The 25,123-nt window shown below is 45.5% G+C and overlaps 1 protein-coding gene across 1 annotated transcript in view; it reads right to left on the reverse strand.

Annotated features, from left to right (window-relative positions):
* Positions 1–25,123, reverse strand: part of DNAH3 (dynein axonemal heavy chain 3) — a 730,495-nt gene that overhangs the window by 268,871 nt on the left and 436,501 nt on the right. The window contains exon 27 of the mRNA XM_077448990.1: positions 19,614–19,728. Coding sequence (XP_077305116.1) covers positions 19,614–19,728 — 115 coding nt within the window. The remainder of the gene's footprint in view (positions 1–19,613; positions 19,729–25,123) is intronic.

The following is a 25,123-nucleotide window of genomic DNA, read 5'->3' on the forward strand; positions in this document are numbered from 1 at the left end:
ATAAATAAATCAATGAAAGTTCATTCATGTGCTTCCATGCGATCTGTATCTTATATTTCGACCGTCACCACATTTCGTGAATTAACACCCCTATGGTCATGAACTCACCAGGTGAATGGTCAAAATAAGCCCGTATAATGATCCCTTCACAGAGCAGCAAATATATATAGCGTGATAAAACTCAAAATGTATTCAATCAATTACCCCCCTTACAAGTTGCACTCACAAGAAAAGTATTTAAAACAAGCGTTGCAATGTAAGCAGTCCTGTCACACTCGGTTTTTTTCTCTCACCACCTAATAGATTCCTCTCACGGTGGTGCACCTGGGTTGAGCTTGACCACATAGGAGTGTGCTTTCTTGTCATGAGTGACACACAGATGGAAGGACCGGTGTTTGCTGCTCTGTGAAGGGATCATCATATGGGCTTATTATCAGCATTCATCTGGTGAGTTCATGACCATAGGGGTGTTAATTCACGAGATGTGGTGACGGTCGAAATATAAGATACAGATCACATGGAAGCACATGGATGAAGCCCTCAGACGAAGTCAGGAGTGACGAAACGCATCAGGGCGTAATCATACCGGAAGTGACGTGTGCGCCTCAGACCCTGCATTCCAGTTAGCCGAGGAAGCAGGAAGTGAACCGCTGTTCTATACAGCAAACGATCGTTTCTCCACAGGCAAACCAGGACCAGAAAACAAGGCATAGTACTTTTTTAAATGCTGTAACAATTCTTTATCTGGTACGCATATTTGCATTGGGTTTGTTTTTATAATAAATAGTGGAAAGCAGTATTACGCTATGTTTGGACATTTTGTTCCTTTATATGACAAACGGAATTCCAATAAGGGAGGCATCTAGTGGCCAAAGAAGAAAAGTTCAATGGTATTGTGAAGGCTCTTGATTTCAGGTGTTCGGTGAGTGCATCCCCAAAGGGGGATCGTTTTGCTCCACAAGTGGTATATTACGTGGTGGAAGCTGTCCCTCTACCTTAAATCACAATAAGAACTGGTTGATTGAGCACCATTTTTTCCGAACACCGAATAGGACTAATGTTGATTCACTTTGGTTGAAAGTGTTTATGCGCTGCTATATATGAAAAGTGGACTCTTAGTTTAAGTTGCATTTTTTTATATATTTGTATACTGTTGGTTATAAAAGCAGCAGCTTTGAAGTTTTATATCTAAGTGATGTACCCCTCATATATATATTTTATTTTATATATTATTGCATTTTTTCACATCCAAAAGCACAGAGCAGTGTGCTATTAGGGCTGGTTTCTATAATTTTTAGCATACTTTTTTTTATATTTTTCATATATGTTCAAGTCCTTTGAATATTTGGACTTCTATCATAGACTCTTGTTAAATGCTGGATTGTATTTTAGCATATTTGTTTAATGTGATTATAGTAGCTGCCAGATTAGATAATATCGAATGTTTTTTCCCCATAAGCGCTAGGGGTGGCTTGGTGCGTTTACCTTTGTATTATTATTCCACAGATATTTTAGAAGCACATGCTTATAGTTGACACTGTGCGTAAGGTTGCCTATTTGCATTACTTTAAGCTACTGAACCACTCACTCTTGCCTTTTTATTAACTGCTGCTGTTCCCCCTTCTGGAGTACCTAAAGATGGGGTTTCTACATTAGAATTGATAAAGAGGTGGGGCCAGTCAGTGGGGAAAATTGTCAGGGTTAAAAACGCCACTAGTGTGAGATCCCACATTTACAAGAAAATTGCTCCAATAGCAAAGGAGAAGTGTTTCATGTAAGGTTTGGGAGAGCAGACTACATGGGCAGGATATGGATGAAATTGGCTTTTGGTAAAGGAATGGGGGTTTGGGCAAATTTTATGGTATCAGAGTTAGCTGAAAATATTTTTGAGGTGGATGTACTTTAATGTCGGTCAATCCAGACTGAATGGGGTACATTCACATGTGCATTCACATGCGGGTAACCTCAAAAAGCAAGTCTGCAAGGGAGCAGTGACGTCACTAGGGTTGGTGTCACCTGGTGTGGTAAAATATGGTGTCACTCCTCCCCTATGTATCCTGCCCAGTGCCCTGCAGGCAGTGCACGGTCATGGGGCACACCTCAAACTGTTCCCTGTAAACGATAGTATAGGGTGGTATAGTGGCAGGTTAGGGTGGTATAGGGCAGGTTAGGGATCTCTGCAGTGACAGTTTGCAGTACCTTACAACATAGCTGCAGATGAAGACATTCGGGGCTGCTGTGTCCTCGCCTCTTTCTCCTCCTTCAGCAGCGGGATCAGCAAGCATAAAGAAGTCTGTGGGAGGAGTGGAGGAGGCAGCCACACCCCCAGCTCTGCCCACCAACCCCAGCTGAAGGATATATTGGAGATCCCCGAGGGTTAGCTTCACCGACTGGGGAATGTTATAGGCAGCCTTCCTTGCATGGCTACGTTTCCTGCTCGCACCGCTCTGCTGCAGCTCTGCAGCAGTGGCCCCGGTGTCACCCCTTCGGCAGGTGTCACCCAGTGCGCCCTGCACCCCTGCCCCCCATAGCGACTCCACTGCAAGGGAGTATGACCGTGAGGCCCTGCCACTATGTGAATTTAGGTAAAGGTTGTAAAAATGACACAGGATTCTCGGATTTGTAGCCTGAGAAGCTCCTGCATGTGTTTTGTGAGCAGAGAAAACTGTTTTATTTTTTCTCTGAGTTTGGTAGTCCTGAATCGGGGGCTGGAGTTTGAAAGTTCCAAAGTGTCTTGGGTGGGATGGAACCTTCAATCCTCTGTCCAGGTTTTCCTGGTGTTCTCCAGGTTGTTTTTGTGTCCAGGTGTGCATGCTCATTATAAGCCAGGTCTGGTGAGAACTTTTTGGACACTGATGAGAAAAATTTGGAGATAGTGGCTCTGTGTGAAGACAGCAGTGTGCTCCAGCCAGAAGGGGAGACTTGTATGGGAGATGAGATCCCAATTTGGGAGGACTTCTTTCCCAAAGGACTTCCCAGGACAGTTATGTAGGTCCAGAGAAACTGGGAAAGCTGAGGTGACTAGCAAGTCCAGGGGGCTGGAGGAAATTTAAGTTCCCAAGAAGTGTGTAAGAACCTTGGGTACCGGGGGCAAACCCTATTGGGGGGCCAGGAGTGGGTCCATAGAGCAGGGTGCTGCAACCAAGGCTGAGTGAGCCAGAAGAGCCCATGGTCTGGGAGACCAGAGAGAGAAGCAGTGCTGCTGACAGAAGAGCCAGGTGGCTAGGCATTTTTGTTTAACACTGTTTTGTGTGAAGCTGAAACCCCCTGAGTGGGACACTTTATGCTGTGAAGATTTTTTATCTTTTTAATAAAAGTGGGCTGCCATGTCCTTAAAACCCCAATTTCGGTCTGCCATGGGCTCACTTATAAATGCATCTACCACATGAGCAAACGTACCCCCATATCACAGGAGGTGAAGACTGGTCAGAAGTCATGTGGAATTGACACCTGTCTACATTGCTCCAAAGAATCCAGTCTGTCTCAAGAAGTACAGATTACCAGAAGGCTACAAATAAATTTGGGAGACTATTCAAAAACTGCTGAAAGCCCTTTCTTTCTCAGTGTTCCCAGTAAAGAAACCTGTTGCAACATGAAGAATAGTTATAGGGATATGTGCAGCGCTAGTGAAAAAAAGGTCACTGTGTGAGTACAGGACTGTGTGACTATCAAAACAGTGAAATAAATTAACTCTAGTTGCTAATAGATAAACATGTCATAATAAATACTTAAATCATGTGAAAAAAGAAGTAATAAACTTGACAAATAATAATATGTCTATATAAATGCTTGATGATGACAATTGAACAGTCCATAAAGTGAAAAAAAACAAGTATTGTAATTTGATCCAGACAGGAAGATAAAGTCCTTATGGCATCAATACAAATAGGGAAATTAGTGCATATGGAAGATAGCCCAATGAGTCTTCAAGGCTTGTGGTGTATAAACAACAATCAGTTGGAACATCCACGCCCACAGCTTCTGGCTAGAATGGGAGATTATCCCTCCGTCCTTTGGATGGCTCCAATTGACAGTGCCCAAATGTAGATGATGTTTTCGCAAATCAGGGTGGACCATATCTTCCACACATACTCGCACTGTGTGACCAAAAATAAACAAATTCTCCACATAGTGTAAACCTGCAGATATAATAAAAGCTGGAACAATCACATTTGGATGGATAACGCAATAGCATCAGCAGGGCACACCCCTGGGAGTGTTCCAGCTTTTTATGATTTTTTAAATTATTCATTTTAAAGTTGTTATGTTTCATTATGTTGATGCAATCATGATCTTGGTGACCAAAGAGGATATAACAGCACATGGAGATCAGAGGATAGGCTGTAAACAGAAACAAAATCCAAGCACCTACCACATAGGTGAAATTTCTGGAAATCATATGGACCGAGTCACAATGGAAAATGATAGACATTTGTGCAAACTATTCAAGGACATTTCACTGATTACCAAAAGGGAGGAACAGAATTTAGTTGGAGTTGTGGGATTCTGGTTCATCCCACATCTTGGACTGATCCTCAAGTACATAGATAATGTAACCTGTAAAAAGAGTTCTCATGGGGTTCAGAACAATGGACAACATTCCTTGGAGCTAAAGAAGCCATTTTACAGCACTAGAGGCTGGAACTTGTGAGACTATGGGTACCATTTTTGCTGAATGTAGAAGAGCAGGATGGTATCATATCCTGGAATTTGTGGAAGCCAAAAGAAAAGAAAGAATAGCTGGCAACACCCATTAGAGTTTAGTCCAAACAACTAAAGCTGCACAGAAAAAATACACTCCTATGGAGAAGTACCAGTTTGAGAGCTTCACAACACTTTAATATATATGGGACCATTACCAGGAAAATACCCAATCACCATTCATACTGCATTACCAATAGAAGGGTGGGTGACAGATAATGGACAGGCCATTAGGATAACTGTGGACCAAAATCAGACACTGATAAAATAGAAGTGGTACCTTCAGGAGCAAGGCAGTATTGCAGCCAAGAATGTCAGAGATATTGCAAAGAAAATAGCAGAGCTAGTCACATTTATGAGGTATCAACTATCTCCACCTTTTGATTCTCTGTCAAAAGATGAGAAAGAGTCAGTGTGGTTTACTGGCTGTTCATTCATAGTTACCTTTGTCTGGGAGTCAGTACAACCCAAGTACTGACACTGTCTTTCAGGAGTCCAGAATTAGAGGATTTGGTCAGTATGCAGAGTTAAAAGCTGCAATAATGACTCTTCAGGAGGATTCTTATTTCCATGTCATTCTCTACGCTTGCATCTTGGCAGAAGGAATGACAACTTGGGTGCCCACATGAAGGTCAAATCTGGGAGGAAGCCAACTCTCGCACAATAAGAAGTGAGCCTGTTGATGCATATTTGCCCTTATTCCCAGACTTAGAAGAGAATGGCAGATTGTAAAATGTGGCTGCTGTTCTGTTGATTGATCCTACCTTGATGAACTGCCAATCAGGCCCACAAGCAATCAGGATATATGGGGCAAAAATCGACATATGAATGGGTGAAAGGATCCCCTATAATTATGGACATAATAAAGACTGTTAATAAGAAACTGTGCAGTGTGTGCGAAAATGGTTTTGTACAAGTGTAAAAGAACCCGCCAAGAGTAAAAACCTGTTTTCCTGTGGTTGCTTAATACCCGGAGTCCTGTGCAATAAGGACATTGTGGACCACCTATAACAAAAGCTAAGTGACTTTTCTTGTATCCCTATTGCATGAAGACTATTCATTTGCTATGAAAGGCTAAATAGTGTATGTAATTTGTAGCACTCTGTGTGTCTTGTATTGTATTTCTTCAACATTAAATGGTTTGTAGATGCATCATCCTTGTTTAGTTAAATAAACATCAATATACTACTGTGTGTTTCTTTGGGTTTACTGAAATAATGACAGCTGAAAAAAATACAGACACACTCAGATTGTTTGCTGCTTTAGCCTCTAGGCAAGCAAAGCTACTCCTTCCTTTGGCTTCAGTAAAGCACAGACACACTTACGCTAACATGTACAATACCTTCTTTGCTTTTGTGAGCCTATTTCCTTTAAGGTACCCTGGTCATGAACTGGATCACCCTTTACTTTTCAGCAGAGAAAGTTAATACCTGGCCATGTGTTACATCATATGTCAGCAGCCCACCAGAGATGACCAAATTGTGTTGAGGATCAAAGTTGCTAGCTGCTGACCCCTGAACTCCAGATCAGGAAGGAGGACAGTCCAAATCAATGAGCTGCAGCTTGCCAGGAGGGTAAAGATAGGGGTAATACTTTCTTAGTATACCAATTAAATATTAATTTCTGCATCTGCAAAATGACTACAGTGAACCTGAAATTTGCTCATAATAGAATAACAGGCACAGTAATCTGCTAGTATTGTTTTCCATCCATCCTTGCTTCTACAATTCACCACCAAATATTCTGAAAATAACTTCCACAGGGATGTGTATACTCACATTACAGTGCTCATGACTGGCATTGAACAGAGCAGGCACTCAACACTGCATGTGGAAGGTAGGGAGGAGCTTCGTGTTCGAGTCGAACATACTGTCACGGTCGTTCCGCTACCCCGGTCGTACAGAGGAGACGTACCTGCAGGGTTCCTGTACGAAGGGATCTCCGACGCCCTCGGACGCGGGTTGGCACGAACAAACACGCGCGGGTGCACGCAGTTTCCAACAGACGTTCGCAGGTGCGCGGCGACACAAGCGGGCGCTCGCACCGTACGGACGTGCGCGGGGTCACGAGCGTAACCACGGCCACCCGCGGGGGTACGCGAACGGGACGTACGACCAATCCTGGCGCCCAATAGACTATTTAAGGCCACAGCTCCTGCTCCTCGGTGCTGTTCGGTCTACAGCGTTCCTGAGACTTCTGCTGTTTGTTTGTGATCGTGTTCCTGATATTATACCCGACCTGTTCCTGGACTCTGCCTGTATTCCGCCTGCCTTGACCTTTTGCCTGATTGACTACGCCTCTGCCTTCCGCTTCTGTACCTCCGCTGCCAGATTGTTGCCGACCCTGCCTGACTGACTACGCCTCTGCCTTCCGCTTCTGTACCTCCACTGCCAGATAGTTGCCGACCCAGCCTGATTGACTACGCCTCTCTGCCTGAAGTCCGGCACCCGTTGCCTCTGCCACCTTGCCGGTCCACTTGTGCCAGCTGTTCAGCAGTCCTTGACCGACATCCAGCGCCGGTTGCACCTGCCGTTCCAGTTTACCATCTGTTCCGGCTGTACCCGCTATCTGCTATCCGGCCAGGCACTTGTGTCCTCCGGGCTCCTGAACCCCTGTCTCCATCACCAGGGGCTCGAGAGCCGGAGGCTTACGAGGCGCCGTTCCCTGCACGTTGGGGCTCTCTAACCAGGTACGTGACAGTACCGAACAGCCAAGATGTCTGAGCCCTCGCAGGGAGCATCTCCCATGGATGAACTCTGTCATCATCTAGCCGGCCTCACCCAGGCCGTGAAAAGCCTACAAGAAGGCTACGGACGCTTGGAGGAACAGGTCCAGGCCCTGTCTGCCGCAGCCCCGGCTGCCTCTGGGACTCCAGGTCCACCGTCAGTGGTTATGTTGCCGCCAGAACCAAGGGTACATACACCAGATCGCTTCTCCGGCCACCGGAACAAGTTCAGGGCCTTCCGGAACTCCTGCGAGCTCTTTTTTGCCCTCCAACCCCGGACTTTTTCTCTCGAGGCGACAAAGGTGGGGTTCGTCATTTCTCTATTAACCGATGAACCTCAGGCCTGGGCACATCGTCTCCTCGAACGGAAGGACCCCTCTTTGGACTCTTTGAACGTTTTCTTCCAAGCCATGTCCCAACTGTATGAGGACCCGCAACTAGCCGCCACTGCAGAAGCAGCGTTGCATGCACTCCAACAAGGTCGCAGGCCAGTAGAGGACTATGTGTCTGAGTTCAGGCGTTGGAGTGCCGACACAGAGTGGAATAACTCAGCCCTCCGCTACCAGTTCCGCATGGGACTCTTGGAAGCATTGAAGGATGAACTGGCTCGCGTGGGAATCCCTGAAACCCTCGAAGCCCTCATCGACCTCTCGATTCAGATCGACAGGCGTTTGAGAGAGCGTCGTTTAGAGCGCTCGACTCCCACTTCTCGCCCAGTCTGGATGATGCCACGGGTTCCAAGTCCCAATCCGCCGGTCCTTCCTGCTCCACCTTCTCTGGATCCTTCGGAGCCTATGCAATTGGGTCTTCTTCGTCCCTCCTTGACGCCCGAGGAGCGCCAACGCCGAAGAACTGGCAACCTTTGCCTTTATTGTGGGGAATCTGGACATTACGTTCGCACCTGCCCCGCCAAGTCACGTAAGTGCCTTCTTGCACCTTCTGCTTCTCCTACCACTCTGCCCAGCACCAATACCACCTCTCACCTGGTTGTACCTCTTCTCCTACAGTTTTCCGGAGAGACTCTCAGCGTTGACGCCATCATAGACTCTGGAGCTTGCAGCGGCTTCATGGACTTGTCGTTTGCCCTGAGAAACAACATCCCTCTTCGGCCTAGGGTAAAGGGACTTTCGATCTTTCTAGCCGATGGCTCCTCCCTTAAATCCGGACCTGTTACCCAGGAGACGTCCCCGCTTTTTGTCACCATTGCCGGAGCTCACCAGGAACTCCTGAGTCTGGACATCATCAAATCCCCCCTGTTTCCCGTGATCCTGGGCATGCCCTGGTTGAAGGCCCACAACCCTCTGATTAACTGGTTCACTGGAGAAGTAGAATTCCCATCGGCATATTGTCATCAAAACTGCTTCCCAGCCTCCAATACGGATCCTGCCTCTTCTTCTCTGCTCTGCATGGAGACAGACACCGAGCTCCGACAGGCTGTGCCCGAAGCTTACCACCAGTTTTTAGATGTGTTCAGCAAAAAGGGCGCAGAGAGTCTACCTCCCCACAGACAATACGATTGCCCTATTGACCTACTCCCTGGAGCAGAGATTCCGTTCGGGAGGATCTTCCCCTTGTCTGAAACCGAGCTGGGTGCTTTGAAAACTTACCTGGACGACAACCTGAAGAAGGGCTTCATACGACCATCCACTTCCCCAGCAGGCGCAGGGATTTTCTTTGTTCAGAAGAAAGACCATTCCTTACGGCCCTGTGTGGACTACCGAGCGCTCAACAAAGTCACAATTAAGAACCGTTACCCCCTACCGTTAGTGCCCGAGTTATTTCAGAGACTGGGGTCGGCCAAGGTGTTCTCCAAGTTGGACTTACGGGGCGCTTACAACCTCATTCGCATTCGTAGAGGCGACGAATGGAAGACCGCCTTCCGTACCCGCTTCGGACATTACGAATACCGAGTTATGCCCTTTGGACTTTGTAACGCTCCCGCTACATTTCAACACTTTGTTAACGATGTCTTCAGAGAGTACCTTGATTTGTTTGTTGTTATATATCTTGATGACATCTTGATCTTCTCTTCCTCTTTAGATGAACACCGGGAGCATGTGAAGAGTGTCCTAGCCCGTCTCCGCCTCCATGGCCTTTACGCCAAACCAGAAAAGTGCGTTTTCGAACAGCAAAGCATCCAATTCCTGGGCTTGATCATTTCTGTAAACGGCATAGAAATGGACCCCCAGAAGATTTCAGCTATCGTAGACTGGCCCGCTCCCTCGGGCAAAAAAGGGGTCCAACGCTTCGTGGGATTCGCGAACTTTTACAGGAAGTTCATCAGGGGATTTTCTTCCATTATTTCCCCCATCACTGAACTGACCAGACAGAACCAGAAATTTCGGTGGACCCCTAGGGCTCAGGAGGCCTTCGAAACCCTGAAAAACCTGTTTGTCTCTGCCTCAATCCTAAAACACCCCGACGCTTCGCTGCCTTATATCCTGGAGGTGGATGCTTCGGAAGTGGCCGTTGGGGCAGTACTTTCCCAGAGACAGGGACCTAAGTCACTTCTGTACCCGGTGGCTTTCTTCTCCCGCAAACTCTCGGAAGCCGAGCGCAACTATGATGTCGGTGACCGAGAGCTCCTAGCAATCAAGGCAGCATTGGAGGAATGGCGCTATCTCCTTGAAGGCGCTTCTCATCCAATCCTGGTCTTTACCGACCACAAAAATCTCGAATACTTGAAAGCAGCCAAGCGACTGAAACCTCGACAGGCCCGGTGGGCACTTTTCTTTTCTAGATTTGTGTTCCACATCACGTACCGGCCCGGGTCAAAGAATGTGAAGCCTGATGCTCTTTCCTGGATGTACAACGAAGCTGTGGAACTTCCTACCCCCGACACCATCCTGCCTCCAGGAAACTTCCTTCTGCTCCAGGAAGGTCTCCTATCCCAAATTAAACAGGCTTCCAGTGATCCAGCCATCCCACCAGACATCTCCTTAACCTCCAGGGACGGTCTTCTCTGGCATCAGGACAGAATCTTCGTCCCCCAAGAGATACGTACGGAGGTCCTCAGTTCCTGTCACGACCATCCACTGGCCGGTCACTTTGGGGTGTTCAAGACCACGGACTTGCTCCAGCGCACGTTTTGGTGGCCCCAGATGAGGAAGCATTGCAGAGATTATGTGGAGGCATGCACCACCTGCATCAGGAATAAAGGTAGCAAATTAGGGGCTTGGGGCTTGTTGAGACCATTACCCATCCCGGACAGACCATGGAAAATGATATCTATGGATTTTATAGTGGATCTGCCCCTCTCTGAAGGCTTCTCCTCTATCCTGGTAGTGGTAGACAGGTTTACCAAGATGGCCCACTTCATACCTATGAGGGGGACCCCGTCGGCCACAGAAACGGCCAGAGCCTTTATTAAGGAAGTAGTAAGGCTCCACGGTATTCCTGCTGACATTACCTCTGACAGAGGAGTACAGTTTACGTCCAGGTTCTGGAAAGCTCTCTGTGAAGCTCTGAAAATTGAGCTTCGTCTCTCTTCGGCCTATCACCCTCAAACCAATGGCCAGACCGAGCGAACCAACCAGACGTTGGAGCAATATCTGCGTTGTTTCTCCTCCTTCTCTCAGGACGATTGGGCATCACTTTTACCGCTTGCAGAGTTTGCTTACAATAATTCTACTCATTCTGCCACTAAACAGTCACCATTTTTCGCAAATTTTGGTTTCCATCCGTCTTTTTTGTCCAGTAGCCTACCCGAATGTTCAGTACCTGCAGTCCTGGAGGACCTTAATTTTTTTTTGAACAACAACAAGTTTCTTCAAGAGACCCTGGCGAAGACCCAGAAATGCTATAAAGAGGCCTTTGACAAAAGGAGAAGAGGGGAACTTGACCTCCAGGTCGGGGACCAGGTCTGGTTGTCTACACTAAATTTGAAGCTAGCCTGCCCATCCAAGAAGCTGGGCCCGAAGTTTGTGGGTCCATTTCCCATTATAAGGAAACTGAATGACGTGGCCGTTGAGCTGAAACTCCCAGAGTCGTTTCGGATACACCCGGTCTTTCATGTCTCGCTACTGAAGCCTACGGTTCCTGATCCCTTTGTTGACCGGAATACCAACCCTCCCGAGCCCGTGACAATTGATGGGGAACTAGAGTACGAGGTCGAGTCCATTCTGGACTGCAGGAGGAGACAGAACCAGACCCAGTTCTTGGTTAAGTGGAAGGGCTATGGCCCTGAGGAGAATTCGTGGGAACCAGAGTCCAACCTGCATGCTGAAAAACTAATCCGAGCCTTCAAGAGGTCTCATCCAGATAGGATGACACAGTTGGGCATCCGGAGGTTGCCCCTTGGGGGGGGCAATGTCACGGTCGTTCCGCTACCCCGGTCGTACAGAGGAGACGTACCTGCAGGGTTCCTGTACGAAGGGATCTCCGACGCCCTCGGACGCGGGTTGGCGCGAACAAACACGCGCGGGTGCACGCAGTTTCCAACAGACGTTCGCAGGTGCGCGGCGACACAAGCGGGCGCTCGCACCGTACGGACGTGCGCGGGGTCACGAGCGTAACCACGGCCACCCGCGGGGGTACGCGAACGGGACGTACGACCAATCCTGGCGCCCAATAGACTATTTAAGGCCACAGCTCCTGCTCCTCGGTGCTGTTCGGTCTACAGCGTTCCTGAGACTTCTGCTGTTTGTTTGTGATCGTGTTCCTGATATTATACCCGACCTGTTCCTGGACTCTGCCTGTATTCCGCCTGCCTTGACCTTTTGCCTGATTGACTACGCCTCTGCCTTCCGCTTCTGTACCTCCGCTGCCAGATTGTTGCCGACCCTGCCTGACTGACTACGCCTCTGCCTTCCGCTTCTGTACCTCCACTGCCAGATAGTTGCCGACCCAGCCTGATTGACTACGCCTCTCTGCCTGAAGTCCGGCACCCGTTGCCTCTGCCACCTTGCCGGTCCACTTGTGCCAGCTGTTCAGCAGTCCTTGACCGACATCCAGCGCCGGTTGCACCTGCCGTTCCAGTTTACCATCTGTTCCGGCTGTACCCACTATCTGCTATCCGGCCAGGCACTTGTGTCCTCCGGGCTCCTGAACCCCTGTCTCCATCACCAGGGGCTCGAGAGCCGGAGGCTTACGAGGCGCCGTTCCCTGCACGTTGGGGCTCTCTAACCAGGTACGTGACACATACGTTCGACTCGAACATCGGCTGTTCGCCCGTTCGGCGAATTCTGAACGTTATGGGCCGTTCGCGCCGAATTCGTGTGGCGCTCACAGCCCACAATGCACTGCGTCATCACAGTGCATTGCTGGCTCATGATTGGCCAAGCATGCACTGTGACCCCGCATGTTTGGCCAATCACAGTGCCAGCAGCAAGGAGAGCCATGATTGCCCACAGGCAGGATGCCTGTGGCCAATCATAGTTCAGGCTGTGTAGTACACGCCCCACACTATATAAGGCCACCAGCGCGGCGGCCTTGTGTAGTGTGTTGGCGTCTGAAGCAGTTAGTGGGTGTTCTGTGTACCTTCAACACAGTATACACCGATCGTTATCGGCCAATTTTCGATCTTGCTCTTCTGTAGTGGTTGTTGTCTGCGTGCCCTGACCGCAGTATACACCGCTATATTCACCTCACCTATATAGCTAGTGATCTATCTTTTATAATAGAGCTTGCAGTCAGTAGTGTTAGGAGCTTGTGCGTGCTGTCTGCGTGCTCTGTACCCAGTACCCAGCCACCCATCACACAGGAAGAGGATGAGGAGGAGGAAGAGGAGGAGGAGGATGATGATTGTGTCAGCATGGAGGTGGAGGCTGGCACTCAGCATCAGCAGCAGCAGTCTTGTAGGGATGATTTACAGTCCCAAGAAACACATGGACTTGTACGTGGCTGGGAGGAGGTAGCTGCGGATCATGTTGCCCTTAGTGACCCAGAGGACTCCGGACCGAATGCCTCAGCTAACCTACGCTGCATAGCCTCCCTGATCCTGCAAAGCCTGCGGAAGGATCCTCGTATTCTTCGGATCAAGGAGAGGGACCATTACTGGCTGGCCACTCTCCTTGATCCACGGTACAAGGGTAAGGTTGCCGACCGTATCTTGCCATCGCAGAGGGAGCAGAGGATGAGACATCTCCGGGAGGCCTTGCAGAAAGGTCTGTGCAATGCGTTCCCAGAGACTGGGAGGTTACAAACTCCTGGTCCTGGACAACGTGTTGCTGAGGCATCGGTCAGAAGGAGCGGTGGAGAAGGTGGCCATCTGACTGATGCTTTCAGACAATTTTTTAGTCCGCAGCCCCAAGGTATGATCGGTTCCAGCAACCATCGCCAGCGTCTGATTTACATGGTACAGGAATACCTAGGGGCAAGGTCAGACTTGGACACCTCTCCCACCGAAAATCCTCTGGCTTACTGGGTCTTGAGGATGGATCACTGGCCAGAGCTTGCACAGTATGCAATTGAGCTACTGGCCTGTCCTGCATCCAGCGTTCTTTCGGAACGCACCTTCAGTGCTGCTGGTGGCTTTGTTACCGATCACAGGGTGCGCCTGTCCACCGAATCAGTTGATCGACTGACCTTCATCAAGATGAATCAGTCTTGGATCACCCACAGCTACCAAGCACCTGAAGCTGATGTAACAGAATAATTTTTTTTGAAATATCACATCCCTTCAAGACTGCCTATGCTGATGCTGAGTGACTGTCCTGTTATGTTGATTGTATATCCTCTTCCTCCTCCGCTGATATGTTGGAAGAACATTTCTGGTTCTGGGTGATGCCATCAGCCCAATTTTTCTGCCCCTGTTTAACAGGGGCGTTTAATTACAATTTTTGATATAATATTTCACAGGATGGCCCGTTCCTGTGCCCACCCAGAGTAACTGTGAGGACTTATAGTGTTGTGGCACCAGTACCACAACCATCAATTTTTGATGCAATGCTTTGCAGCAGGGCTAATTCCTGCAATAAAACTAGAGTATATGGGAGAGGTTGCAGTGTGGTGGCACCAGTGCCTAAGGCCCAATTTTTCTGCACCTGTTTAACAGGGGCATTTAATTACAATTTTTGATGCAATGCTTTGCAGCAGGGCTAATTCCTGCAATAAAAATAGACTATATGGGAGAGGTTGCAGTGTGGTGGCACCAGCACCAGTGCCTAAGGCCCAATTTTTCTACCCCTGTTTAACAGGGACATGTAATTACAATTCTTGATATAATCGTTCACAGCAGGGCGCTCCAGCACCCACCAAGAGTCACTTTGAGGGCTTACAATGTTGTGGCAAAACCAACACCTTGTTCTGCCATTTCTGCAGAGCATATAGGGCAGGCCCCTACTTTCAAACATCCAACTTACAAACATCTCCTACTTGCAAACGGAAGGAGACAACAGCAAGGGAGATGAAAAAAGATGGACGACAAAACAAATTATACAGGGGTGATAACCCTTCCCTATGTTTTCCAAAAAGCTTAAAAATAGTTTTTTTGACTGGAGCTACACTTTAAAAATGTACCAGTTGAAAATTACAAACAGATTCAACTTAACACAACAAACCTACACAGTGCCTGTCTTGTTTGCACCGCCTGTATACTGCTGTTCTGAGTATATAGGGCCTGGGGGCCACACGTGTTTCCTTTTTTTAATATGGGTACGGGGTTCCCCTTAATATGCGTACAAGACCCAAAGGGGCTGGTAATGGGCAGGGAGGGCTACCCATGCCATTTTTCTCAATGATTTTCAACCATATTGCAGGAACCAGATATAACATTAAAACCGCAAGCAGTTTTAAATGATGTTATTTACGTTTAATTTCATTTTGTGCAGGGACTGTTCTAAACACGGGAAACATGTGGCACTTCACAGGCATACTACAGACACCCCCCAGGCACCATATTTAAAGGAATATTTCACTTTTTTTTCACTTTAATCGTCATTAAAATCAGTGCTCCCGCCAAAACGGCCATTTTTAAAAACATTTTAGGCATTGACCCATGTCGCCTGGGGTAGGAGCCAGGTCCCCAAACCCTTTTTAGGACAGTATCTTGCACATTAGCCGTTAAAATTAGCACTTTTAATTTCGAACGTTCGAGTCCCATAGACTTCAATGGGGTTCTAAAGTTCGTACGAATTTGGGGTCCGTTCGAAAGTTCTGGTGCGAACCGAACCGGGGGGTGTTCGGCTCATCCCTAGTGGAAGGCAAAGGGGAAGATCATGTGTAATGCACAGCCAGTAATAATAAGTATTTAGGGTAGTGCAGTTTGCAGAAAAGATGTAGTACAGACAATTTTCTGTGTCTGCCATTCACATAACCCATTACTTTGTCTAGTATTGCAAAGTTTATATTTATTTTAAGGACACTGGCCCTGATTAACCAAAGTACATTGGCATTACAGGCATGTTCAGTACATGCTAAAATAAGGTATGTCAATATTAATTGATTAAAATTGGCATTTTTAGCACTCATTTTGTGCATTTTAAAGTGGAAGTAAATTGTCAAAAATTGTCAACAGGTAGGATTTTTATGACAGAAGAGACTTGTTTGTCTTTTCCTTGCCTGTCAGCATTAATGAACATGCGCAGCTTAGCGTACATTTAGGCCACTGCTCTGCAGTTATGATGTGATGCACATGCGCGAGTGTGACATCATTACAGGAGGTCAATCAAGCAACCAAAGGATCTGAACCAGGAAGGAAGATGGGGAAAAGATGGAAACACCCTTGACAGCCTAATATGCTAAAACCCCAAACACAAGAACAAATTGGGTACTGGATTCAGATTTTTTCTGGGTCATTGAAATTGCCACTGGGCACACTGGCTCTGATTGAGCAGCACTCCATAAAATAGGGACTATCCTCATGTACAGGGGAAACGACCCAGAGTTGAGAAACCACATCATGTATATACAATCCAATGAGATCATTAAACAAATATCCAAGGTAATTCAATGATAAAAGTTGAATCATAGCAGAATAAATCTAATGCATTTTGGGGGCCAAACACACTTTCCTTCATCAAGGCTTAAGATTTAATTTTGTGCAGACTCAGACACACAGATACCAGATACATCTGCACTGTAATTTACTGCTTGGAACAGTTTCAAGAGGGCAAGATCCTTTGCTGCAATCACAAACACTGGCATAATCTGCCTTTCTGTTTCAAACAGTTATTAATGCAATAGGCAAAAAACGCCCAGGGGCAATAATAATAATAAAAAAAAATAAGACCAGGTTTAATTCTGCTTTCACTCTTTTTAAAGAGATTCTAACAATTTCTTCCATTGCTATAGCATTCTGCCTCCGGGAATGAATTTAGTAGGAAAGCACATATACCTGTTTTAAATCCAACACTTTCCAAATTTCTGCATTGCAATGCTGACAGGTGGTCAGCCCATACCTTGTTAAGGTAGATTTATTCATTTTATCCTTAATGTTTACATCCATAGCACTCATTGTTCCCTTAACACACACTCAACATCTGCATCACAATTCAGTTTCTGCCTTAGCTTTTGTTGCAGCTCTTTCCACAATGTCACCACTAGACTTCTTGGAATCCCCCTACCTCCAAACTATGTGCTCCGACAACCTCTCCCCAGTGTCAGCGCTACATTTCCTGGCATCTCCCACCCATGCTTCAAACTATGTGCTTTGCCAGTCCCAGTGCAAGTACCATTTGCTTCTGTTGCAGCTCTTTCCACAATCTCACCATTGGATTTCTTGGCCTCCCCCCCCCCTCCTCCACGAGTCACAAAGAGAGTCAGTACTGGAAGACTTCCCTCTGCCAGCCCTTGTGATTGCAGGCCTGAAAAGGGAGCAGGAAACTGTAAAATGCCCTGAATCACCACACAGTGTCACCAGCCAAACATACAGTATATTAATTCTACTGGCTTTGGGGCAAATGCTCTTCTTTCCTCCATTTTCTTCATTCTGAAGTCCATGAACAGCTTCTGTTCTGAATACTCCGATTAACTGCTGCTCCTCTCTCCCCTCAGTGACATTCAGTTTTTGCTTTGTTTTCCCTCTCCTGCCAGCAAACTACTTTACCCTTTTCTCTTCCAGCCACAATCATCTTCGCCTCTGCCTCCAAACTATAGTCAGCTTAACTTTTCCTAATCTACCAATGATCCATAATAAGATCACACTTTTTTATCCACTGACTGGATACTATATGTTACTGCATTTAAAATACTAGGACTTGCCATATTAAATAACCCTGAAGGTATTAAAAAGAGGCTTGAAATCATTAAATGTAGTCTTGATGTGATTGCCAACACAGAAAATTACTACCGTTTTCCTGCAACTACACTATAATCAATTCATGCTTTGTGAATTTATGATTAGCCCTTTAATGTCATCCTTGTCTTTCTTTGATGTCGTGGAAAATTTCACTTTGCTCAGTGTAGCAAGAAATATACAGTTAATAGAAGGTGCATATCAATTTCAGACAGATAAATGCACATTATTTAATTAATGAGACACTGAATATTTAAAATTAAATATGAACAATAAATAACAAAGATATACCAATATAAAATAAATACTTACAAAGCATTAACTTCTGCAAATCCAGTAATTCTAAGTAAGATTGTTTTTTCCATAATTTAATCTATTTTAATTAGGAATTTTAGCTATGCATTAGCAAATATGTAATTTCACAATTAAAGTGACTCTGCAATAAGAAAAGTGAAGGGGTTGCCATTTCTCTTGTGAAAAGGCTAGTTGATAGGATGTCTCTGGCTTCAATGAGTCAGACCCCCCCATAACAAACAGAACAATGAATGGCAGAAAATTGTCAGAATTAGATAGCTACATAATTAGTCAGATTAAAAAAGTCGAACTAGTGCAAACAATAAAAAAAATATAATAAATAGAAAATCTTCAAATTATAGACATTATTACCCACAGTTGATCCAGAGCAAGACAAAAAAAACATATAAAGCATGGTTCATTTACTCCAGCAGAGGAAAAATAAACTTCTCCTATTTGGGCGCTATTAACCCTTTCCTCGGCCGCTAGCGTGGACTAAAAGCACACCCCCTCAGCTTCAGAATAACCTACTATAATGCTAACGCTCCCCCTGCCCCAGTGTGGTAAGGGTCCCAATCTCCTCTTCTGAAGAGGGAATAAATTCAGTTCAGCTAATCTTTCCTCATAAAAATGTAGTAAGTGCAGGTCCGAAAATCAACCTAGAATGTCCTCAGTGCTAATATGTAAATAGGTGCACATATAAAAAAATCTAGTGTAAACATAAGGTTGATGTGCGGACCTGTGCTTCTCTTATTACATTTTTATTTTTTATTGATACTTCAATAATTTGAGCAGCAGCCGTCCAGTAGATAATTTTGCACCTGCTCCTCTATGCCTCTCTAGTTTCCCAATATTTTGCTTGCTTTAGAAATTGCAGCTTGGAATTGCATGCTATTATTAAGTCTATGATCTACAAGAGCATCCAAATACTTCTCAACCATTGACTATTGACTCCCCCAGAATGTAAGATGCATGCGTGTTTTTAGCCCTAATAAATAAATAATAAAACATAAATTTACATTTATCAATATTAAACCTCATTTGCTCCATAATTGTCCAATCAAATAGTGCATTGAGGTCTGCTTGTAGGTTGGAGACATCCTGTACAGACATTATACCAATACATAACTTGGTGTCACCTGCAAACCCTGAAATGGTACTTTTAATCCCAAACTCTATTCCTTATCTCTACACTTGTTCCAGGTCAGAAACTTTGAAATCACTGGAGCCAAAGCATCAGAATGACAGCCAGGGAACTTGTGTTGTCAAAAAAGAGCCCAGCAATGGCACGACAGATTCATTTAAAAAAAAATTCCTATAATAAACGATTGTGAAATAAGTCATGATTTTATGTGCAATTATAGATCAATACAGATTTACAATTATTTAAAGTAAATGGCAGCAAGCGGTTTGCAAGATATAAGAGATTCTCATGTTCATCTATGATATAAATGATCTGGAAAGTAAGCTATATAGTCTAATAGCTCTGTGCAATTTGGAGAATGTCACATCTTTCTCCAATCCCTCCAGAAATATGACTTGCATGCATTCTCCACAGATACTACCCATCTATGAGGTCAACTTAAAAACCTACAGTTCTCTTTATGACACTTTAAAATAAAGTAATCATACCTAAACAACCTGATGTCTGTTCCAATCTGAAAACAAACCATTATACCTTCAATTTTTCATCAAAGTAATTTTGGCGACAGCTCTTACCGTGCACATCAATAACCGTGAGCGCTCCTAAAGTAGCACGGGCACCACCAGACAATTTTCCTCTGACAAGCTCAACTATCTCACCGATCTGTTTATTACTTTTGTCCAAGAAGCCCTGAAGTAAGAAAAAAAGTTATTTTTCAGCGATAAAAGAATATTCTTTAGGAAGTGTATCAGCTGGTACCATTCAATCATTTTGTGGTAAACAATGATTAAGCGAGAAATACTGTATAGCTATGTCTCAGTTACCATTTAAAGATGAACTTTGGGTTTGAGAAAGTTATCCTCACAGTTGGTCCCCCTCCAACTGCAAGGTTAAATGCTATTTTTTTCCAGGAGATAATAACATACCATACCTCTCTCCGCTGTCCAACACTCAATGTACAATGATGATATTGATGAGCGTTGACTGATTAATTATAGAAGAGGAGTGCATTTGAAGGGAATATCTTACAAAGAGGAAGAAGCCAGTGGGAGTGAGAAATAAGGTATATCCCATTTTTAATCGCCCCCCTAGACATAACAAGCATTTACTTCTTGCAGAATTTAGTGTAGCGATGACACTTTGGACAAAGTGTCTGTCATGTACAAATTTCGTCTTTGCCTCAGAACAGTAAAGGGGTTCTGAGGGTTAATTTTGTAGGTTTAACTTTGACATCGGTTTAGCTGGGCTGTGTTAGAGTTCTGCCTGGTCATGTGTACAGTTAGGTGCACATGACCGGCTCAGACCTGTTGGACGTTTTGGGTACCTGCTTCCCCGGAGCCAATCAATGGGTGCACCAGGCCCCGCTGAGGAGTCTGGGGAAGGGTACTTAAGATGTTGAAGTCACGTGTTCCAGGTTCGTCCATGAGGTCTTAGCGGTCTGTTCCTGATTCTGGACCGGGGTAGCCCAGTGAGGGGTCAGAGTCACGGGAGCGTTCGTTGCTCCACAACATGCTTCGGTTGGCTAACCCCAATAGACCCGCCTGATCTGGGGTAAGGATCCGTCTGTTCCCGAGTCTTGGAACCGGCTGGTTTGAGGCGCAGTAACTGAGGGAGGATTCAAGGCGTCCGGGTGTGCTTTGGGCTTGGAGAGGCACCACAGCTCGTGTAAGTGACCGGAGGCAGGACTCTTCGGAGGAGGGCCAACAAGCTGGCATCCTGAGAAGTGCCTGGTTGCTGAGTTGTGAAGGACACTGACAAATTTACGCTTTTTCCAGTACTGTCAAGGAGACAGAGAATGTTCCAGGTACTGAGGAAAAAGGTTCCCGTTTGCTTCTGTTACCAGTTACTCAAGGTCAAAGATTTCACAAGTTCTGGATCAAAGTGCTGACTGCCATAATCTCTGGCTAGAGATTTGTTCAGCCTTAAAGCGCCCAGCTGCGAGTGGCTACTCTCTGGGTGGTATTAGAGACTTTCTGATATTAGCAGTTCAAGGTGCCTGAGCTTCTTCACCCTTGCCCTCTGTTCCCATACAAGACTGTGTTGTTAGATGTTACCCCTGCAAATAAAAACTTTTTCTAAAGGACTTTTATGGTGTCAGCATCCAAAGTTGTTGGGTACTCTGGAAACCCCTAGATGTGGAAGAACAAGCCAAGCGGAGGTAACCGGTAAGCCCAAAAGTTGCCAAGGGTTATGGCCGCTACACTAGCTTTAAGAAAACATGTCCTCAAGAAGAATCAAAACTTACAATGCTGACCTCTCTTTCAAAAAATGTTAGTTCTCTTACTGCTATGGCAATCCAGTGTATTCAGTATTTCTTAGTAGATTCTAAAACACTGACCTAAAATAAACATGCAGATTAAGAGTTATGACTTTACTATGGATTTCCTAAACTGTACATGGACTTTAATCTAAAGACAGATGGGTCATTAGTATTTCCTGGGGGAGGTCAGCAATAGAGGAGGACTACATATTTCTCTCAGTCCAGGTTACTTTAAAATAGTTTAAGTAATGTAACCACTTTTAGAGTTTTAGAATTTAAAAGATTAAATATGTCTAATGATTACAAATCTTTATTCTTTTATTTTGTATTCTTACACTAACTCAACCTCCAATTAAATGTTTACACTAGGGCCGGTGATACCACTAGGCAAACTAGGCAGCCGCTTAGGGAGCACTGCTGCCTAGGGCTCTCGGCCACTGGTGTTCCTACTCTTTTCTTTCTGCAGCAAGTATCTAAGTCTCCGCATCGGCAGGCAGCTGCTGCTCCGTTCGCACATATTGTTCAAGGCGCAGCAGAGGCGGAGGAGTGTGTCTGTGTCTCAATCTCCCGAATATAATATAAGCAAACAATTTCATTGATAGGCACTAGTAGTCTGCACTGATGGCCACTGGTAGGTTGCATTTGATGGGCGCTGGTGAGGCTGAATTTGATGGGCGGTGGTGAGGCTGAATTTGATGGGCGGTGGTGAGGCTGAATTTGATGGGCGGTGGTGAGGCTGAATTTGATGGGCGGTGGTGAGGCTGAATTTGATGGGCGGTGGTGAGGCTGAATTTGATGGGCGGTGGTGAGGCTGAATTTGATGGGCGGTGGTGAGGCTGAATTTGATGGGCGGTGGTGAGGCTGAATTTGATGGGCGCTGGTGAGGCTGAATTTGATGGGCGCTGGCTAGGCTGCATTTGCTGGGTGCTTCCTTAAAAAGGTGGGGTATACATGGACAGGGCAAGGGGGTGGAGTCAGGGGTGGAGCCAATGAGGGGGACAACAAAATGAGGTTTCATCTAGGGTATCAAAAATCCTTGCACCAGCCCTGACACTATTTCTGCATTCTAGTGAGCAGGCACCTCAACCAGAGCACCTCTTGTTTTAATTTCAAGGTTTTACCATGAGAAAGAGCTCACTGATCAATCTGATCACTCCTAAAAATGATAACTCAATTAGGCTGATTTGGAGGGTGACCTTTATTATTTAAAAAAAGCGCATACCAATGGACAAACAAACAGCTTCATGTCATATCTCATTAACACTATGTGGTTGATTTGCTAACTAGAGAGTGTAAAATCTGTTGCAGCTGTGCAAGGTAGCCAATCAGCGTCTCTTTATACAGAGCTGCACCCAATTTTGCACTCTCTAGATTTAGTAAATCAACCCCTTAAAGTATATCAAAGGTCAAAATGTAAAATCATATTCATTTCAACATTGTATTTTTTATTATTATTATACACGATTTATATAGCACCAACAGTTTATGCAAAGCATATATAAAATGTAGGGGGGACAACACAATTACAGTACAATACAAAAGGTACAGGAGAGCCCTGCTCATAGAGCTTACATTTTAAAGGGAGGGGTTGGTGGTATTTCAATTATTTCTAGCCTACTCCTATTAATCTGAATTATCTTGAAGTTTAAAAACCTACTGTGTGAAGAGTCCCACACACTTACTTTGAATGCAGTGAAACTTATTCACTATGCCCTGTGAATAGGTGCTGTGAATAGAGGCTCCTGTTCATTCATAAATTGAAGCAGAGTAAATAGTTTACTATGCTCAGTTATCAAAGGACTCAGGAGTAATTAGTAGTGCTCACTCGTGTCCAATTAAGAAACGGAAGGGGGTGGTAAATGACATATTTAATGCCTACTTCCTCCGTTCTCCATCATGACAGATCCCCCACAGCAGCTGGCGGGAGAAGAGAGAAGGGAAGCTGGCTGTATGGGGACAAGGAGGGGGAAGGAGCACACGGGGGGCCGGAGGAGAAGCACATGGTGGACAGTCTGGGATGATTGGTGTGGCGGGAGGGACAGTCGCAAGCCCCGATCTCCATGTATGGCTTCTCAGCTGATAGCTGCAGGAGGGAGAGGAGGAGAAATGGCTATCAGCTGCTTCACTGAAAACTATACAGGGTGATGGGTGCTTGCAACTGTCTCCCCCCCCCCCCCCGCTGCACAGATCATCACCAACTGTCAAGCAGGGACGATCATCCATGGGTGCCTTGGGGCCTGTGTGTAGTGGTCACACCCTGCACACGTGGATGATACGTCACCGCATTACTGGCAGAAAAAACTTGAGGATGGACTGTACAGCATTTGCATGTATTTGCATACACATGCACACAAGTGTAAAAATTCTTCTAGCTTGAAAGAAGTGTGGTGTATGCTTGTATATGCACGTATTTGTGAATATATGCACATATTTGCATTTATGTGAGAAAAAATACTGACTGCAATGCAGATTTTTTCAGGCCCATTGAAAACAATAGTCATTTACATCAGTAAAAAACAAAACAAAAAAAAACTATATGCTTAACCACTTCCCGACCGGCGTGCGCCGATGTACGTCAGCAGAATGGCACGGGCAGGCATATTGGCGTACAGGTACGTCCATTTTTATATGCCGCCCTGCCATCATGTGCGTGCCGCCAGCGGCGCGTTCGTGTGCCGGTCAGGACCCAGTGAGTCCGATCGCGGGTTCCGCGGACTCGATACCCGCGATCGTCTCACGGGGCGGCTGAACAGGGAGATGCCTTTGAAAACAGTATCTCCCTGTTCTGCCTGGCAACAAGTGATGCTGATCTCTGCTCCATGTGATTGGAGCAGAGATCAGTGTTCACTAACACAAAGCCCAGCCCCACACAGTTAGTAACACGCCCCTAGGAACACTTAACCCCTACACTGCCACCCCCTGGTTAACCCCTTCACTGCCAGTGTCATTTACACAGGAATCACTGCATTTGTATAGCACTGATTGCTGTATAAATGACAATGGTCCCAAAAATGTGTCAAAAATGTCCGATGTGTCTGCCATAATGTCGCAGTCACAATAAAAATCGATGATCTCCGCCGTTACTAGTAAAAAAAAAATTATTAATAAAAATGCCATAAAACTATCCCCTATTTTGTAAACGCTATAACTTTTGCACAAACCAATCAATAATCGCTTATTGCGATTTTTTTTTACAGTCTAACCTTTACCTGTTTGGTCGACCTGGTGTTCAACTTTGAACCTCAGGATGTCCAATTAACGTTCAATATCCGTATAACCTTTAGCGTCAGTTTCAGTATGTACCATAGTGATTAGCTTGTCTAATATACAACTGATACCCCTATTCATCAAAAATGATAAGCTCCAAAAGAAGCGTATCAATACGCGAAACATGTCGAGCCATTCTGCTTGAATATTGTGACTCTTCCGCCAATCCTGTAGACCTACCTCTATGCTGGATCTCCTGACTCAACTATGGAGTATTTACACCAATAAATGTCTTTAGTTTGTATATGAAATCTGGTTAGGTTACAGGGGCGGTAATCTGTATTGCATTACAGTTAGATACGACTATTGGTTGTGAAAAAACATTTTAAAGCATTGTTTGTAAAACCCTTTTTATACTAATAAATCTATTTTTTATATGAAAAAAATTGTTTGCTACAGTGCCTAAAAAGTCCATAGCCCCATTCACATGTTTAGTCCACTAGTGTCTCAGTCTTGCAAGATTCTCCCTCCTGATTGGCTGAGACACAGCAGTAGTGCCACTGGCTGATGCTGCTGTCAATCAAAGTTAGCTAACCAATCAGGTGTGAGCGGGGGCGG

Source organism: Lithobates pipiens, unplaced genomic scaffold (assembly GCF_037356315.1).
Source record: "Lithobates pipiens isolate NorthernLeopardFrog02 unplaced genomic scaffold, aLitPip1_a1.2 Scaffold_22, whole genome shotgun sequence".
Classification (NCBI taxonomy): Eukaryota; Metazoa; Chordata; class Amphibia; order Anura; family Ranidae; genus Lithobates; species Lithobates pipiens.